A 21,332-nucleotide genomic window follows, 5' to 3' on the forward strand; every position below is an offset into this window, starting at 1 on the left:
ATCATTATTACGTGTATGTCATGATTTAGACTCACAAGTTCATGTGATATAGGATACAATGCTGAGGTTAGAGGCATCACATGTAAAACATTGTTAAATCCTAGGGATGGAGGCGCTTACGGTTTTGTTATATAGTTTACAAAGAATGAACGTGCAATTGTGTTGTTTAGACTGACCAATCAATAAATGGTTGTGAATTGATACCAGTTCATTTCCAAGCTTTTTGAGAACTTTCAATCATGTCAGAACGGTGTTTGGAGCAGAGGGTAGACACATTTCAAAGTTGTATTTTCACTGTGTAACTGTCTACATCATCTGATAATTTTGCGCTAGACTTAAAAACATTTTTGTTGACTTTAAACTCTGCTTACATTGATGCATAAATAGTTTTTTTAAACCAATATACAGTAAAAGTGTATATTTTCTGAAACATATTCCAATGCAATATTTTTAAAAGGTAGTGTTTTTTTTTTATTGTTTTGACTGTTTTTCAGATTCAAACTTAAATACAGTAGATACCGTATAGTCGGCTATTTTCGCGGGCAAAGTTTCTATGGTCTGATCTAAAAAACGAGAAAATCATTTTTTAATGGTTTTTCATTTTCAATATCTGGCATTAAGGTTATATATTATTCAACAATTTCAAAATCAGGGAGTTTTGTTGGACTTAGAGCTAAAATGTACTCTTACATCTACGGAGAAAAAGAAAAACGTACCGCTAAATGTGTAGCTAGAACTGTCATCGAACATGACCTAGACCACAAACTCTATAAAGAATGTTTATTTGACCAGACTGTGTTTTACGCCAACGCCAAACGTGCACCACATTCAATCCACGAAACACCAACTCCATATCCTCAGCCAGAACAAAGTAACTCTAAAAACAGTTTTGACGATAAGAGATATGTCTTAGACGGAATCAACACTCTACCCTACGGACATTACAAAATCGGAAAATAGTTTATTGACTTTAAATTCTTCAACACTTTTGTTTTGCAAAATTTTAGTATTTCATTAACGTTTCGCAGATAGTTTTTCGTTCAGTTCATGTTTCACTTTTGTGTAAATATTTATCGTAAGATTCATTTTTGAATTTGTGTAAATATAATTTATAGTGAAAAGGTATTATTGTTTATGGCGTCTTGTATATTTTAAGTGTAGGAAAGAAGTTTTTGCCCGAATATCTATAAAAATACTACGTAGTAGTAACTTTGTGCTAATAAAATGTAATAAAAGAAAAAACTTACCCCTTTTTGGTTATGAACTATATACTACATTCTGACAGCGTGGTGGTTGGACTGACCCGCGTGGTGGGAAAAAACTGACTTTTTTGCGGTGAAAAGGAAGACTGTCGACGCGGCGCATCCCGCTTCGTGGCTGAATGCGCCCACCGGTGTGTGAGCGCCCCCCCCCACCCTAGTAAGCGGTCCTCTCTCTTTTGTATTAATTGTCACGGTTTGGTCAAAGTCATAGTTCATTGGTCGTTGAGTCAAGAATAGTTCTCATTGACAAAAAGTTACTGAAGGTTAACATGGTCAGCATTAGTGTGAATAGTCTGTTAACAGTAGCATTTAGAGTCATCAATACTTTTACCTGGTTATTACTACAGATAGAACAAACACATCATCTTATACCATTCATGACATTTATTTTGGATTTCTGAAAAGAGAGAGAAAGAAATATATTATAACGTATTCAATATAAGACATCTCATTCAGAATGAAAGAAAAAATATAAAATCATTTATTCAAAAATGAACATTTTAAAAATGGGTTACTCACTTTACATATCTAATGAGGCGAGAAGGGCCTTGAGTACATCTTCATCCAAATGTATTTGTTGGAAGTCAGAGAAGTTAGCTAAAATGGGAAATCAATAAATTTCTAATTTTTTACTGAACTATAAAACATAAACTGTTGCTTTTATCTTTTATGAGAACTTTTAAATCTTTAGAAATAGCTACAAACTCATTCGTGGTAAATTAAAACTTACCACAGTGTTTATGATGAGGTGGGGGATGGTGTCGGGGAGGCCCTACCCGCCTTCTTTTCGTCACCTCTTCTTCATCGTCTCTTTTTCTTTTCTGAAACAAATGGAAATCCTTATTTAAGCTACCATGCACCAGTAAAAGCGTTATAACATCAACATTAGGTGTTACAGAGGTAAACAAAAATACTCACCATCTGAACTGCCCTGCGGTACCGGTGCCTGTGGGACCACCGTCTGCGGTGCCTGTGGCGATGACCACCGTGGTGCGTCGGGGAGTCCCAAGTGCCTGTGGCGGTGTAGATGGTTGTAGCTTTGAAAGTCTTTGTTGCTAGAGGTTTGGACAACAGGTCCTAAGCGCCAGAAATGCATGTTTGAAGAGGACCAAGCCATTTATAGTGTACCAGATCAGGCATTTATAGCAGAATATACAGAATAAACGACAGAATTTGTTAATGAGAAAATGGTAGTAGTAGTAGTCACACTTAACACTGATCCGATTTCCTTTTTTTTTGTAATACCTCTCACGCGCAAGGACGATTGTAGTTAGTTCAGAGATGGCTAAGTCAAGATATGTTTTGTCAGACGTGCGCTCACTGGTAGCTGCATGCTTTGTCTCCCGTTTGCCTTCCTCCATTAATATGTGCACGATCAAGTGTGTTATCCCTCTGTAACTTGACAGTTGGACGTACAACCCAGAACCAGAAAAATACCGTTCTGCCATATTGATTTTAAGAATGAAAATCTGTCTTGGACTGTGTGGAATAGATCTCTTTTATATGGGGGTGAATCTGGAAAACGATTGGGTGGGTGGGGAATATTAAAATTTTTTGTATATAGACTCATCGAAAAAGGTAGGAATAGCTTCTAATTTACATTTTGAAAGATATGAACTAACGCCTCCAGAAAATCATTCTGGAAAATGATTGGTTGAGGGGGAAATGAATGTCAAAATGTTTGGCGAACTGGTAACGTTTTCTACAAAATCCATTAATTTGAGTGATAACGCTAAAATTTGCATAGAGATGACGCTACTTTTAATATCTTTAATGTAACCTATTCGTCAATTGGTTGTTTGAGACTATGTAATTAGATAAATAACGTTGACCTACTATCCACCAAGGTCAAAATGTTACATGTACATAATGGTGCTGACCGATTTTAATCATGATTTTTTTTTACAAGATATCTTAATATGGTTGGTAACGCTAAAACTTTCTATAGAGGTGACGTTACTTTAATCCCTCTTATGACATTTGTTTTGCAGTAAGGATGATTTTATATTTAGGTATCCTATACATTCTCATACTAATACGCAGCGTTTTGTGATAAGCTCTGAGACGTGAAAGCATTTCGAAAACTTAATATTAAGATAAATTGTTTGTGTGTGACTATATTTAGTTAATCAACGTAAGGCTTCGGCGTGTGCTTCGCCGTCCACCGAGGTTAGATTCTATTTACATAACGGTGCTGACCGACAAATTTTGTGTAGGTCAGCACCGTTACTTCTACTTCTACCACCTAACCCATCAACACCGTGACTATCTCCATATTTGGTATGTATTTTATAGAAAGAAGGATAAAAAATTGATTATGCATCAAAGGGGTTTGCTGAATATGTAAATACTACGTTTTGGTTTGGTTTGATTAGTTTTAACGTCCTAATGACAGCCCAGGGTCATTTAAGGACGTGCCAGTTTTTGTTGGTGGAGGAAAGCCGGAGTACCCGGAGGAAAAATCACCGACCAACGGCCAGTACCTGGCAACTGCCCCACATGGGATTCGAACTCGCGACCCAGAGGTAGAGGGCAATGTGGTAATATGTCGGTACATCTTAACCACTCGGCCCACCGCGGCCCCTGAAAAATACTACGTAAATACTTTGTGTAATAAAATGTCAAAAGAAACAACTTACCTTTGTTATGAATTATACTACATTCTGACCGCGTGGACTGACCGCGTGTGATGGAAGACTGTGAATGCTTCGAAGTGAGCGTCCACCTAAGCGATCCCTTCCTTTTGTATTGACACACGATCGATGTCATTGTCATTGGTCGTTGAGTCGTGAATAGTCTATTGACCAAAAGTAACTGAAGGTTAACGTGGTCAGCATTAGCAACAGCATTAGTCATGTTTTTTCAGCATTAGCCATGTTTATCAAAACCTTCATTAGTTAATTTTCAAAAAATTAACTAACTCGAGTTTGAAAAACATGATAAATAACAGTCACTTGTGCGAGGAACCTTCTATATAGACAGAACATATATACATAGAGATTGGAAACCTCCCTTCTATGTCATGTTGACAGGGCATAGGGACCTCCAGTTATAGCAATTTCCCTTGCTAACTACTTCTAAGTTATTCTTTTAAACATGATATTTTTTAATCAACAATTTTAGAAGAAAAACATTATGCTTCATTTTATGCCCTGATCAAGTTTTCAGCCAAATTCGTTGCACACGTAGAATTTTTGAAAGTGAAGAAGTTAAAAAGCATTTTTACCTGGCTTGGCGGCCATCTTGATTCGGATCGACCCGAAAATATAACGCATTCAAACTGACACCGTGTTCCAGGAATCATTTTTTTTCAAGTTTTACCTAGCCAAATGCGCACCGTAAACTTGAATTATTTTATTTCAAAAACAAAATGTACAACATTCATCTGAAAATTACTGAACTTTTTATAACATATTAAAAGTTATTCTGTTGTATTTAACTATTAAAGAGTTTATCTAAAAGCCCCTAGGGATATACAGAGGTACATCTGCCTATCGTAAAAATGGCGAAGTTGCCAATCTCTATGTATATATGTTTTCTGATATAGAGCAGTGACAGACAAAGCCCATTCATACAGTAATTAGTGACGTCACAATGGCCAGTTAAGCTCCTTTGGTGGTTTGGCATTGTATTACTGTACAGTGTAAATTTTTAATTAATGATTTCTTTCTTATTTTCCTACCGATCCTTAAATGTTATATCTCAAAATGGTGATGGGTTTATGCCCTTTTTCAATGATGTCTTCCAATTTTCGTTGACATTTCTGTGTCGATAGTTATCAACTTACCTGTATTTTTCTCCCTATATATCTCTACTAAACCCAAGCCAATTTAGACCACCGGTTGGGCGTGGCTTAATCTATTGTTCTGACCAGTGTGACGTCAGCCTGAATGGCCCTGTAAATGATTGAGTGATTCGATTTTTCTTTGGACAAATTTAATTCCTGACATGATTGGTCGATTTGGTTCCTTTAGCTTTCATAATAAGATTGGTCAGTCTAGATCTCCTTCCTGTGGTTTTGGTGTACATGTATCCTGATACCGTATTTGCTTAAAAAATGTAACAAAGGGGCACTTATTAGTGAACCAAAATATAAGTTGTGGACGAAACATATCAGCAATATTTTAAAGGTGCTCCACCGCCGACAGAGCATAAATGATATTCATCATTTGATCAATAATTGGTGTTTAATCGTGTATATAATAGTCTAATTAACACAAAAAATAAAATAAAAAAGATTATGTTGCCTTTGGTGCAGGCGCAATCAGTACTTAATTCCATATAGGATACAGTGCCATGAATTTTTTTCGGGAAGCAATTAATTATTTTTCATATCTTTAACTTGAAGTAAAATTAGAAGCTGAAACCTCTCAATGTTGGTAATGGTGTAAAGTAAGTAACTTTTGTAACTGAAGAAAAATACTAAATCGTCTGCTCCTGTTTTTGATAGTGAAAAAATACCTTTTGTCAGCGGTGGAGCATCTTTAACTCTTTCTGTGCTTGTGACACATTAATACAGTGTATGTCATGATTTAGACTGACAAGTTCATGTGATATAGGATACAATGCTGAGGTTAAAGGCATCACATGTAAAACATTGTTAAATCCTAGGGATGGAGGCGCTTACGGTTTTGTTATATAGTTTACAAAGAATGAACGTGCAATTGTGTTGTTAGACTGACCAATCAATAAATGGTTGTGAATTGATACCAGTTCATTTCCAAGCTTTTTGAGAACTTTCAATCATGTCAGAACGGTGTTTGGAGCAGGGGGTAGACACATTTCAAAGTTGTATTTTCACTGTGTAACTGTCTACATCATCTGATAATCTTGCGCTAGACTAAAAACATTTTTGTTGACTTTAAACTCTGCTTACATTAATGCATAAATGTTTTTAAACCAATATACAGTAAAAGTGTATTTTCTGAAACATATTCCAATGCAATATTTTTAAAAGGTAGTGTTTTTTTTATTGTTTGACTGTTTTTCAGATTCAAGCATAAATACAGTAGATACCTATAGCCGGCTATTTTCGCGGGGCAAAGTTTCTATGGTCTGATCTAAAAACGAGAAAATAATTTTTCAATGGTTTTTCATTTTCAATATCTGGCATTAAGGTTATATATTATTCAACAATTTCAAACCGATCAGGGAGTTTGTTGGACTTAGAGCTAAAATGTACTCTTACATCTACGGAGAAAAAGAAAAACGTACCGCTAAATGTGTAGCTAGAACTGTCATCGAACATGACCTAGACCACAAACTCTATAAAGAATGTTTATTTGACCAGACTGTGTTTTACGCCAACGTGCACCACATTCAATCCACGAAACACCAACTCCATATCCTCAGCCAGAACAAAGTAACTCTAAACAGTTTTGACGATAAGAGATATGTCTTAGACGGAATCAACACTCTACCCTACGGACATTACAAAATCGGAAAATAGTTTATTGACTTTAAATTCTTCAACACTTTTGTTTTGCAAAATTTTAGTATTTCATTAACGTTTCGCAGATAGTTTTCGTTCAGTTCATGTTTCACTTTTGTGTAAAAATTTATCGTAAGATTCATTTTTGATTTGTAAATATTTTAGTGAAAAGGATTGTTATGCTTGTATATTTTAGTGTGGAAGTTTGCCGAATATATAAATACTACGTAGTACTTTGTGCAATAAAATGTAAAAAGAAAAACTTACCTTTGTTATGAACTATACTACATTCTGACAGCGTGGACTGACCGCGTGGTGGAAGACTGCGCATGCTTCGACGTGAGCGCCACCTAGCGGTCCTTCCTTTGTATTGACACGGTCAAAGTCATAGTCATTGGTCGTTGAGTCAAGAATAGTCTATTGACAAAAGTACTGAAGGTTAACATGGTCAGCATTAGTGTGAATAGTCTGTTAACAGTAGCATTTAGAGTCATCAATACTTTACCTGGTTATTACTACAGATAGAACAAACACATCTTATACCATTCACGACATTTATTTTGGATTTCTGAAAAGAGAGAAAGAAATATATTATAATGTATTCAATATAAGACATCTCATTCAGAATGAAAGAAAAAAAATAAAATCATTTATTCAAAATGAACATTTTAAAAATGGGTTACTCACTTTACATATCTAATGAGACGAGAAGGGCCTTGAGTACATCTTCATCCAAATGTATTTGTTGGAAGTCAGAGGTTAGCTAAAATGGGAAATCAATAAATTTCTAAATTTTTACTGAATATAAAACATAAACTGTTGCTTTTATCTTTTATGAGAACTTTTGAATCTTTAGAAATAATAGCTACAAACTCATTCGTGGTAAATTAAAACTTACCACAGTGTTTGATGAGGTGGGGGATGGTGTCGGGGAGGCTACCCGCCTTCTTTTCGTCACCTCTTCTTCATCGTCTCTTTTTCTTTTCTGAAACAAATGGAAATCCTTATTTAAGCTACCATGCACCAGTAAAAGCGTATAACATCAACATTGGGTGTTACAGAGGTAAACAAAAATACTCACCATCTGAACTGCCTGCGGTACCGGTGCCTGTGGGACCACCGTCTGCGGTGCCTGTGGCGGTGTAGTGGTTGTAGCTTTAGTTGTTGGTTTGGACAACTCCTAAGCACAGAAATAGTTTAAGCATTTATAGTACCAGCATATACAGAATAAACGACAGAATTTGTTAATGAGAAAATGGTAGTAGTAGTCACACTTACCTGATCCATCCTTTTTTTAACCTCCGCAAGGACGTTGTAGTTATTGGCTAAGTCAAGATAGTTCAGAGTCAGGTGCGCTCACGGTAGCGCACCTCCCGTTTCCTCCATTAATATGCACATATGTTATCCCTCTGTAACTTGACAGTTGGACGTACAACCCAGAACCAGAAAAATACCGTTCTGCCATATTGATTTTAAGATGAAAATCTGTCTTGGACTGTGTGGAATAGATCTCTTTTATATGGGGGTGAATCTGGAAAACGATTGGGTGGGTGGGGAATATTAAAATTTTTGTATATAGACTCATCGAAAAAGGTAGGAATAGCTTCTAATTTACATTTTGAAAGATATGAATAACGCCTCCAGAAAATCATTCTGGAAAATGATTGGTTGAGGGGGAAATGAATGTCAAAATGTTTGGCGACTGGTAACGTTTCTACAAAATCCATTAATTTGAGTGATAACGCTAAAATTTGCATAGAGATGACGCTACTTTAATATCTCTAATGTAACCTATTCGTCAATTGGTTGTTTGAGACTATGTAATTAGATAAATAACGTTGACCTACTATCCACCAAGGTCAAAATGTTACATGTACATAATGGTGCTGACCGATTTAATCATGAGATTTTTTTTACAAGATATCTTTATATGGTTGGTAACGCTAAAACTTTCTATAGAGGTGACGTTACTTTAATCCCTCTTATGACATTTGTTTGCAGTAAGGATGATTTTATATTTAGGTATCCTATACATTCTCATACTAATACGCAGCGTTTTGTGATAAGCTCTGAGACGTGAAAGCATTTCGAAAACTTAAAATTAAGTTAAATTGTTTGTGTGTGACTATATTTAGTTAATCAACGTAAGGCTTCGGCGTGTGCTTCGCCGTCCACCGAGGTTAGATTCTTACATAACGGTGCTGACCGACAAATTTTGTGTAGGTCAGCACCGTTACTTCTACTTCTACCACCTAACCCATCAACACCGTGACTATCTCCATATTTGGTATGTATTTTATAGAAAGAAGGATAAAAAATTGATTATGCATCAAAGAGGTTTGCTGAATATGTAAATACTACGTTTTGGTTTGGTTTGATTAGTTTAACGTCCTATTGACAGCCAGGGTCATTTAAGGACGTGCCAGGTTTGTTGGTGGAGGAAAGCCGGAGTACCCGGAGAAAAACCACCGCCAACGGCCAGTACCTGGCAACTGCCCCACATGGGATTCGAACTCGCGACCCAGAGGTGGAGGGCATGTGGTAATATGTCGGTACATCTTAACCACTCGGCCACCGCGGCCCCTGAAAAATACTACGTAAATACTTTGTGTAATAAAATGTCAAAAGAAACAACTTACCTTTGTTATGAATTATACTACATTCTGACCGCGTGGACTGACCGCGTGTGATGGAAGACTGTGAATGCTTCGAAGTGAGCGCCACCTAGCGATCCTTCCTTTTGTATTGACACGATCGATGTCATTGTCATTGGTCGTTGAGTCGTGAATAGTCTATTGACAAAAGTACTGAAGGTTAACGTGGTCAGCATTAGCAACAGCATTAGTCATGTTTTTCAGCATTAGCCATGTTTATCAAAACCTTCGTTAGTTAATTTTCAAAAAATTAACTAACTCGAGTTTGATAAACATGATAAATAGTCACTTGTGGAGGAACCTCTATGTAGTGCAGGACAGACAAAGCCCATTCATACAGTAATTAGTGGCGTCACAATGGCCAGTTAATAAGCTCCTTTGGTGGTTTGGCATTGTATTACTGTACAGTGTAAATTTTTAATTAATGATTTCCTTCTTATTTTCCTACCGATCCTTAAATGTTATATCTCAAAATGGTGATGGGTTTATGCCCTTTATAATGATGTCTTCCAATTTTCGTTGACATTTCTGTGTCGATAGTTATCAACTTACATTGTACCTGTATTTTTCTCCCTATATATCTCTACGAAACCCAAGCCAATTTAGACCACCGGTTGGGCGTGGCTTAATCTATTGTTCTGACCAGTGTGACGTCAGCCTGAATGGCCCTGTAAATGATTGAGTGATTCGATTTTTCTTTGGACAAATTTAATTCCTGACATGATTGGTCGATTTGGTTCCTTTAGCTTTCATAATAAGATTGGTCAGTCTAGATCTCCTTCCTGTGGTTTTGGTGTACATGTATCCTGATACCGTATTTGCTTAAAAAATGTAACAAAGGGGCACTTATTAGTGAACCAAAATATAAGTTGTGGACGAAACATATCAGCAATATTTTAAAGGTGCTCCACCGCCGACAGAGCATAAATGATATTCATCATTTGATCAATAATTGGTGTTTAATCGTGTATATAATAGTCTAATTAACACAAAAAATAAAATTTAAAAATAAAATAAACAAGAGGCCCAAAGGGCCTTAACGGTCATCTGACTACCTTGGCAATAGTAAATTTAATTTCATATGGTGTCACTTTGTCAGGACCATGTCAGGATCATTTTCAATTTCTTTCAACAAATTTTCTTTCAAACAAGAGGCCAAAGGGCCTTAACATGTAGGAAGTTAATTAGATATAGTGTCATGGTAGCCATCTTCGATTTGGGATCAACCAGAGATGTAACAACACTTTGTCGGGACCATGTCAGGATCATTTCATGCAAGTTTCAGCCAAATCGCACTGGTAGAACTTGAGAAGTTCAAAATGTGTTTTCAAGATGACGGCTTTGGCGGCCATCTTGGATTACGGATCGACCCGAAAAATAACAACACTTTGTCGGGACCATATCAGGATCATTTCATGCCAGTTTCAGCCAAACCGCACCGGTAGAACTTTAGAAGAAATTCAAAATGTGTTTTCAAGATGGCGGCTGTGGCGGCCATCTTGGATTTCGGATCGACCCGAAAAATAACAACACTTTGTCGGGACCATGTCAGGATCATTTCATGCAAGTTTCAGCCAAATCGCACCGGTAGAACTTGAGAAGAAGTTCAAAATGTGTTTTCAAGATGGCGGCTGTGGCGGCCATCTTGGATTTCGGATCGACCCGAAAAATAACAACACTTTGTCGGGACCATGTCAGGATCATTTCATGCAAGTTTCAGCCAAATCGCACCGGTAGAACTTGAGAAGAAGTTCAAAATGTATTTTCAAGATGGCGGCTGTGGCGGCCATCTTGGATTTCGGATCGACCCGAAAAATAACACTTTGTCGAGACCATGTCAGGATCATTTCATGCAAGTTTCAGCCAAATCGCACTGGTAGAACTTGAGAAGAAGTTCAAAATGTGTTTTCAAGATGGCGGCTGTGGCGGCCATCTTGTATTTCGGATTGACCCGAAAAATAACAACACTTTGTCGGGACCATGTCAGGATCATTTCATGCAAGTTTCAGCCAAATCGCACCAGTAGAACTTGAGAAGAAGTTCAAAATGTGCTTTCAAGATGGCGGCTTTGGCGGCCATCTTGGATTTCGGATTGACCCGAAAAATAACAACACTTTGTCGGGACCATGTCAGGATCATTTCATGCAAGTTTCAGCCAAATCGCACTGGTAGAACTTGGGAAGAAGTTCAAAATGTGTTTTCAAGATGGCGGCTGTGGCGGCCATCTTGGATTTCGGATCGACCCGAAAAGTAACAACACTTTGTCCGGACCATGTCAGGATCATTTCATGCAAGTTTCAGCCTAATTGCACCGGTAGAACTTGAGAAGAAGTTCAAAATGTATTTTCAAGATGGCGGCTGTGGCGGCCATCTTGGATTTCGGATCGACCCGAAAAATAACAACACTTTGTCGGGACCATGTCAGGATCATTTCATGCAAGTTTCAGCCAAATCGCACCAGTAGAACTTGAGAAGAAGTTCAAAATGTGCTTTCAAGATGGCGGCTTTGGCGGCCATCTTGGATTTCGGATTGACCCAAAAAAATAACAACACTTTGTCGGGACCATGTCAGGATCATTTCATGCAAGTTTCAGCCAAATTGCAATGGTAGAACTTGAGAAGAAGTTCAAAATGTGTTTTCAAGATGGCGGCTGTGGCGGCCATCTTGGATATCGGATCGACCTGAAAAATAACAACACTTTTTCAGGACCATGTCAGGATCATTTCATGAAAGTTTCAGCCTAATTGCACCGGTAGAACTTGAGAAGAAGTTCAAAATGTGTTTTCAAGATGGCGGCTGTGGCGGCCATCTTGGATATCGGATCGACCCGAAAAATAACAACACTTTGTCGGGACCATGTCAGGATCATTTCATGCAAGTTTCAGCCTAATCGCACCGGTAGAACTTGAGAAGAAGTTCAAAATGTGAAAAGTTAACGCACGGCGCACGGCGACGGACGAAACATGACGACTATAGGTCATCCTGACCCTTCGGGTCAGATGACCTAAAAAAGATTATGTTGCCTTTGGTGCAGGCGCAATCAGTACTTAATTCCATATAGGATACAGTGCCATGAATTTTTTTCGGGAAGCAATTAATTATTTTTCATATCTTTAACTTGAAGTAAAATTAGAAGCTGACACCTCTGATGTTGGTAATGGTGTAAAGTAAGTAACTATTGTAACTGAAGAAAAATACTAAATCGTCTGCTCCTTGATTTTGATAGTGAAAAAATACCTTTTGTCAGCGGTGGAGCATCTTTAACTCTTTCTGTGCTTGTGACACATTAATACAGTCACATTCTTATGCCTTTTAACCAATGAGAATCATTATTACGTGTATGTCATGATTTAGACTGACAAGTTCATGTGATATAGGATACAATGCTGAGGTTAAAGGCATCACATGTAAAACATTGTTAAATCCTAGGGATGGAGGCGCTTACGGTTTTGTTATATAGTTTACAAAGAATGAACGTGCAATTGTGTTGTTAGACTGACCAATCAATAAATGGTTGTGAATTGATACCAGTTCATTTCCAAGCTTTTTGAGAACTTTCAATCATGTCAGAACGGTGTTTGGAGCAGGGGGTAGACACATTTCAAAGTTGTATTTTCACTGTGTAACTGTCTACATCATCTGATAATTTTGCGCTAGACTAAAAACATTTTTGTTGACTTTAAATTCTGCTTACATTAATGTATAAATAGATTTTTAAAACAGTATACAGTAAAAGTGTAGTTTCTGAAATATATTCCGATGCAATATTTTTTAAAGGTAGTGGTTTTTTTTTTATTGTTTGACTGTTTTTCAGATTCAAACTTAAATACCGTAGATACCGTATAGCCGGCTATTTTCGCGGGTCAAAGTTTCTATGGTCTGATAAACGAGAAAATCATTTTTTTTAGTGGTTTTTCATTTTCAATATCTGGCATTAAGGTTATATATTATTCAACAATTTCTTAATATTTTGCGGATCAAAGCCCTGCAAAATCGCGAAAATAACCAGCCATATGGTTTATACGAGGTTTGAACCATCCCATCATAAATAGCAGAGCTTGCTGTCGACCACCTTTCCTTGTTACTGTAAATATACTTATTTTAGCGGTAGTTTTATTTTAGTGGTTTTCTCGCTGTCTTTGAATTGCTAATTGTAACCTGTTGTAAACTATTTGCGTTAAAATTTGACTTAGATTAAATATGTACATTTACTGTTATTTCATGTTTGTATATAATCACAAATCATACCAATTAGAATGTCACAATTTTATTGAAGAAAGGCACAGTCCTTGACAATTACGTATAACACAAATAGACATATAAATTATCAATATAACTTGAAAAAATATATAAAATTACATAACAAGAATCTATCTGTTCAGAATATTAATATGTTTACCCAATCTGAGAGACTTTTTGTATACTCAATAAACTTAGTACCCTTCCATATTTTATCCCATCAATATCACTAACTCACTAAAAAGGACATTTTATATAGTTAATGACAGAATAATAAGGAAAATATAATCTAGCAGAGGTATCTAAACATATTTATAAACTCTCCACGTCATTGTATCATTTCCTCAGTTGAACAGAAAAATCTACTGTAATGTGGATAATTCTCAGAGTAAAATAATCAAAATTAAGATGAAACATGTTTGATATCGAGAGTGCATTTTTTCCCCATTTTTGTGACATTAAAATCCTTTTAATTGTTAACCAAGCCGTTACAATTGGACTAGATCAGTTATTAAGCAATTCTAGAGATCCTAGAGGGATCTTGGCGCTCCACAAAGGATAATCTATGTCAAAAATTGGAACAATAATAAGAGTGATCATTTTTCAAAACTTTTTTTCCCTTTTAAAGTATTGAAAACATATACAATGTACATGTACTTAGAACTCATATTAAGTATGTTTAGCAAAAACACATTTCAATTGTCAAATATAATATTGTCACCGTCTGTCATGTTGTGCTTGGATTTGTTCCTGAATGAGTTTACAGAAAACCCCACAAGTTTAATTTGAGGAAGTTTAAATCTAAGTACTTACGTAACTTCTATGAGGAAGTTTAAAGCAGTACTTACGGAAAAAGTGATAAAATTCAAGGTGACTGCATATCAATATGTTTCTTTTCATTGACAAAATCAATTGAAAATCTATAGGGACGAAGAAGGACTTAAATAATATATCATAAAGATCCCTTTTAAGTAGTATTTTTGTTGGCGGTTCAGTTCCAAAATGCCAATAAATTCCAATATGCACAACTAGGGTCCTACAGGAAACTGGAGAAAGATCAGATAAGTACTTTATGAGAAGTAGCAGGAACATGAATTTGTTAATGGACGGACGACCGACCAAATACAATATGTGATTAGAATAAAAATAAGAATTTAAAATCAGTAAAATAAACAAAGATATATTGAACAAGTAATGTATGTAAAGAATTACAACTATTGGTTGTGCAAGCAGTTGATTAGAATGCACAGGAATTCACGTGTTTAACAAGTTAAAAAATAAATAAAGCTGAAATTAAGTAATTTCTAAATTATTGTCTTCCATAATAATTAAAACATACTTCTAATATAACAATAATTTTAGCCAATATGCGACATCAATCAAATCAAAGTATAATGACGATAAAACATATTCAGCAATTCAGCAATTAACATGGATAATTAGGTAAACAGTTATTCAACAAAATACAACTGCCATTTAACGAACCTCACTATATTCGACTCAATAAGCCCCCATGTCCCTATAAGCGCCCCTCCCCTATAATTAGGGCCTTGTCTCCATTTCCATGCCCAGACATAAGACCAAAACTATCAAAACTGTATGAATTTTTCAATAATTTTATCTTATAAAGCACCAGTCTTTTTTTATATACCCTGGGCACTTATTGGGTCAAATACAGTAAATACAAATGCAGTAAGTTGTACAACGACATCAATATACTAATACATGCAGTAAAGTGTCGGATCACTGTATGTTCAATAATAACCTATTAAATATCAAAATATATAATCATATGCGAAAACAATACAATAACTTATTACAATCAATAAATTAAGGAACTGACTTAGAAAATGGATGAAAGTCCGAATCTTTCCTGCTTATCAAAAATCAAAATCACCATTCTGGAACATGCAGCAAAACTTCTTATAAAAAAATTGTGATTGCTTCATGTTGGTACACTTTGTACATAGTTTGTTACATAAAATATAAATATTAATTCTTCATCAATTGTGAAATTATTCAAGTTACACAAATCACTTTCGATGGCCCGAGTGTGTACGATGGTGTTTTAGTGACAAGAAACTGGATTCATGGAGTGCTCTGAAAAAACTTGAAGATCCGGCAGGTGAACCCTGACCTTTTCATGTCTGTGCTGGGAATCATTCTCCCGTCAGCTAGGTAAAAGGCAAGTGACTTAAATCAACCTTTTGTTATTATTTCTTTCATTCAAGAGAAGCTTTGTCATTGAAGTTCTTAGAAATCATGTTACCACTTCTGTCAAAAGATTATGAAAAGATAATGGGCTACCCACTACACCAGTATTTAGACAGCAATTGTGTTAAGTATATATTAACCATTAGTCTTGTTTGCAAATGTACTTCAACAAAATTACTATATTACATGGAAATATCAATTTTTGCAAAAGAATGCTTTATTTATTACAATGTTATCAGATACGAGTATCAGAATTAATTATATCTTATTTTAATAAAATACAAATTCACAGCCAAACTATTCCAACAGGTAGTGGAAATTGCACAAAATATAACATGATTGTACCCAACATCAGCAAAACAATGAAAATTGATAATAAATAAATGGTAGAAAGTTATATATATATTACTGTCATGGTTATAAATATACAAAATATACAATAGCAGATCTGCGACAAATACAAAATAGAACTCTTGTTCAAACAGTGAGGTAAGTAATCTAGGTGGGAACTCCAAACACCCCTGAAATTCCAAAATGGACCAATTCAGGTTTTGAATTTGAAGAATCTAAATATGTCTTCAGGGATGAATGAGTTTAATACAAAGAAGTTTATTACTAACATATTGTGAAATGTCATGGTATATCTTAACTCACTCACCCCTGAATTTCACAATGGACTACCCTTAGTCTTTGATATTGAAGTGCCGAAATGTGTTTTCAGGGGAGAAATCAATATGAGTTAATTATCAATTTCTTTCAATATACCCAGTACATCTATAAATGCCATTTCTATCACTGGTCAGCATTGTTTGTGTAATAACACTGAAATGATGAGCAGAAATATGTTAACATGTATTAGAGTGACAAAAAGTCCAGGCATATACCATATATAAGTCGCACTGGTGTATAGGTCGCACTCCCGATTTTCAGGGGGAAAAAAATCACTCGAAAAAAATCACTCCAGAAAATTATGGTAATGCCTTATTTACACTGAATATCTATTTACTGTAGCTGAAGAAGGCTATAATATTTCTGAATTAAAGACTAATAATTAATGCTTCAAAATTGTGTCCGAATAAAACACATCGAATAAACATCTTGATTATATTGTTTGAAATGTATACATCTCGCGGAGAACCAAGAAACAGTACAATGTCATATAAATGAAAACTAAACTGTTCAGACACCTACCATTCTCTTTGTTAAATCAGCTATCCAATCAAAACTCCTATCATTTGAATATACTTCTATGAATTCATTTGGCACAAATTAGTATTTTACGCTATATCTAACACAAGCCATACAAAAGAATATTGGATACATTTTGTATTGGTTTTAATTAAATATGAACTGTTGAATAATTTCAGATAAGATAATATGAAAACTGCGTTTAGCAATTGTAGAATGAAAAAGGAACCCAGGAAATTACATATTAATAAAGTTATCAAACAGAGGATCGCTGTAATGTTTTGCCTACATTTTTTCAACATTTCATATATAAAAACAACCATAAAAATTTACTTTCAATAAATATCAATAATTTGCATGCAAAGGGAAATAACTTTGATAACAAAGGGGAAAAGGGGAAATAGAAATCCCTACAAGTAACATTCATTATTGTCATGTACTTCCGATCAATTTTAGAAATTGAAATTGATAGATTCCTTATTCATCTCGATGAAAGTAACAAACTGCCAAACTTATATCGGGAATCAAAGTACAAATATATAAAAAAAATACAGAACAAAGAAAATATCACATGTCTTTGTCAAGGATTGTCATATTGTAACTAGGAAAATGATGAGCACATGTTCAATGGCATCCAAAATAATAACCCTGACCATGTGTGTAGGATTATGACTTGCGGTGCTGCTGCTCCCACGCCAACTGCCTCCTCTTTTCTTTCTCTCGTTCTCTTGCTGCTTCCTGCAAAACAATTTCATTCAGTTTCATAAACGTTGGCATCTTCAAATTACTGCATAACTGGTTATTTTCCCAACCAAAATTTTTGTGATTTGATCTAAAAACCACAATCATATGGTGAAGATTTCTAAATTTTTGCGATATGGATTTAATAGTATATATCATTCAACCATTTTTCAATATTTTGCGGATCAAATTTTCGGGATCTTAGCAATGTACCGCGAAATCGCGAAAATATCATCACTGAAAATAACTGGCTATATGGTATACAGTTAATGCATAAAAACATTTAGCAATCCTCCTATGGGGATGCTACCAATATAATATGAGTATTATTCAATGCTTAGTTAGCCAAATTGACCCTATTGGCTTAACTCCCTCAGATCCCTAGGAGGTCAGCCTAACTATTTGTACAATTTTAAGTTCCCATCCCATAAGGATGCTACCAGTCAAATTTTGTTAAATTCCAACCAGCAGTTTATGAAGAAGTTGATTGTTGACCAATGGACGTCAGACACCAGACACCGTAGTATTCCATTATGTAATTTTTATCAACATTTCTATAATAAATCTTAATAATATACAAGCGTACCTCCTCCTTCATCTTGTTCACCATGTACTCAACAGAAATTCTCAGTTGCTCCAGTTTTCTCTCATTCGAATCCTCCTCATTCTGCAAGCTCAGTGCACGATTCAAGGGGAAGAAGTCATACTTGGCTGTCTGGAGCTGTATTGGAAAATCAGATTGCACTAAGAACCATTTTGTTAGATACAACAAAAATATTTGTTGGAAATACATTGTTTCATCGATGACACAACCTATCATGACAATCAATAGTCAAGCTTTGCTCAGATCAATGTCGACGTATATGATTACAGAACATAAATAAATGAATAATCTCCTTCCTGGTTTGGGTTTAGTGTAACTTCCTACTAACAGCCAGGGTCATATAAGGATGTGCCAGGTTTTTTGGAGGAAAGTACCCGGAGAAAAACCTGACCAGCGGTCAGTACATGGCAGCTGCCAGACTTGGGATTCGAACTTGCGACCCAGAGGTGGAGGGCTTGTGGTAATATGTCGAGACATCTAAATCATTTGGTCAATGTGGTGCCCCACAAACTGATCAAATTAATTATTTAAATCTTGCATCAAAATGGAAATAAGATAGTGAAGTTCCAGCGCTTGGGTACCTATTAAACAATAATCAACACACTGTTTACTGCATTTATATTGAAATCATACACATTAAAACGTGTCTATAGAGACCATCTAATGTACAAAGGAAAAGTGGTCTTTATATCCAATTGGTTATTATAAACAGGTCAAGCTGAGTAATACATGGCCGTTTGGGACTCTTAAATAGAGGTGGTCACTAAGGCCGTTTGGGACTCTTAAATAGAGGTGGTCACTAAGACAGGTTCCACTGTATAGGACCACTTACCATCTTGAAGACGTAGAGTTCCAGAGCAGAGTAGTCGTTAGGCCGTGTTTCGTCCAGGTGAATAAAGAAGAACAGGTAAGCCCACTGGTTATGTTCTTCTTTCACATGTTTCTCAAAACCCTATCAGACAAAATTCAAACGATTTATTAAAGGCAGACGAGGGATATTGGGTTTCATAAAGAGTTATTTAATTATCGAGCCACTTGGATTTAAAACCTTCATTGAATAATTCAATTTCAGTTAATACCTTTATTGAATAATTAAATTTTAATTAATTAATTATTGAGTCAATTGAATTTAATACCTTCATTGAATTATTCAATTTTGCTTAAAACAAGCATCATTGGCTTAAAAATTTACTTAATCAACCAATAAAGGAAAAAATAATGTTGCCCTTTGTTAACGTCGCTTCTGTTTAGAAGAGATAACGACGTAATGAATTCATAGAAAAGTGTCACAAATGAATTTGGTATTTTGAAGAGATTATCTTTACTTAATTGAATTATATGGATTATCTGAAGAGAATTTTTTAATTTGGGAGATATTAAAAATCTTTTCAAGTCAATCTTTAATGAGATGTTTACTTACACCTCCCTGTCTCTCAAAGTCGTAGCTCTCGCGGCTGCAGATGAAGCAGTTGTTCAGCATGTCTTTGTCAATTTCCCACTAGAAATAAAAAATCAACATCCATAGTTTGACGATCAAGATCAATTGTATAAGCAAAAAACAGACACCATTTTCAAATGAAAAAAGAAAACTTCCCTTGCATTTTTTTCCTTGGGTATACTCTTGTTTTCTTTTTTATCTTTTTTTTGTTTACCTCAATGAAGAAAAAATTCGGAAATGATGCAAACACCTGACATTATCATGACATTACGATATAGAGACATCAACGTTGTGTATTGATTTGGAAAAAAATCCTATGAAAAATCTAATTAAAAATAATTATTTCATTCTAGGGATTAGTCTGAAAAATTAATTATTAACATGTAATTGATGTCACTACATTTATTTTTAAAGTTTTTGCAAACCAAATTTCTTTCAAAATTCTTAAAATAAAGACAGAAGACTTACCTTTGAGTCTCTGAGCTGGGAGAAGGTATCGACGATGATACCGAATATGATGTTGAGACCGATGGTAGTGATGAGAATGAAGAACGTCACATCAAAGATCGTCAGCATCACTACATCTGTGTAATTACTGTTGTTCATTTCAGCCTCTATTGTCTGAGAAACAAAAGGAAACCAATATTTATACAGCTGCTTCAGTGGCCCAGGTGGAAGTAATTGTAAACCAAATTCTGTGATCCAAGTAAATTCCTGAAAGTTTCTATCTGCCTATTACCATCTAAATCATATTTATTAACAGGAATTTAATTCATTTTTTAATCCACAAATTTTAATCTTAATGTTTTGAAATGAAAATTTTGAAATTTAATAACCGCAAAGTTGGTTGACCTGGTTTTTCTTTTCATCATGTTTTAAATTCTCTTGTATGTTTTGTTTAATTTTTTGAAAAAACTGATTTAGTATCAGGTAAGTTTATAAATCTTAATTTGTTAGTTTCCAATTAAAGTCTAATCTCAAAGAAATGTGATTCAACGATGCTCATGTGTTAATTCATTGTGTTAATATTTTAATAAATTTTAATTTTTTAGTTTTGCTTCAATGTTTATTTTTTTGCCTTAAAAATTGTGAACTCTTACTGTGTCTATTTTTAATTTGATGATTTGTCAAATTTTTCAATGTTCGAGTCATTGTTAATCTAATTAGTTTTAACAAGATGCCCTTCGGCCTTAACGGTCACCTGATATTTAATACTAATTTAGTTATGTAATTTATTAGCCAATTAATGTCTTTTGTTCACAAAATAGAAACATGCATCTAATAGGTCTACATACAAATTTTCATGAAGCTTGGTGCATATTTACTCACATTACCATGCTCACAAGTTTCAATAATTATCATTGCGAAGGGCAATAACTTCATAAAAAGTTAGAGTTGAATCAAGCTTATTATCAAACTTGTTTGAGATATTTCCAATGTTAGTCTATATGCAAAGATTCATTAAGCTCAAATCATAGTGACTAAAGTTATTATGTTCACAAGATTCAATAATTAGGGCAATAACCCGTAAGTTACAATTGAATCAAGCTGATTTTCAAA

At 35.1% G+C, this 21,332-nt stretch overlaps 1 protein-coding gene and 1 long non-coding RNA gene across 2 annotated transcripts in view; both read right to left on the bottom strand.

Annotated features, from left to right (window-relative positions):
* Positions 1–6,230: 6,230 nt before the first annotated feature.
* Positions 6,231–9,804, bottom strand: LOC138307877 (uncharacterized). Its single transcript, XR_011206055.1, has 4 exons — positions 9,333–9,804; positions 7,775–7,873; positions 7,592–7,678; positions 6,231–7,456 (listed from the first exon to the last, which is right to left on the bottom strand). It is a non-coding gene; the product is annotated as an uncharacterized lncRNA (long non-coding RNA).
* A 4,611-nt stretch (positions 9,805–14,415) lies between these two features.
* Positions 14,416–21,332, bottom strand: part of LOC138307426 (inositol 1,4,5-trisphosphate-gated calcium channel ITPR3-like) — a 200,257-nt gene continuing 193,340 nt past the window's right edge. The window contains 5 exon segments of the mRNA XM_069248167.1: positions 14,416–17,727; positions 18,317–18,451; positions 19,167–19,286; positions 19,755–19,832; positions 20,241–20,393. Coding sequence (XP_069104268.1) covers positions 17,656–17,727; positions 18,317–18,451; positions 19,167–19,286; positions 19,755–19,832; positions 20,241–20,393 — 558 coding nt within the window. The 3' untranslated portion in view covers positions 14,416–17,655.

This window comes from Argopecten irradians, chromosome 14, assembly GCF_041381155.1.
Source record: "Argopecten irradians isolate NY chromosome 14, Ai_NY, whole genome shotgun sequence".
In the NCBI taxonomy this organism is placed as follows: domain Eukaryota; kingdom Metazoa; phylum Mollusca; class Bivalvia; order Pectinida; family Pectinidae; genus Argopecten; species Argopecten irradians.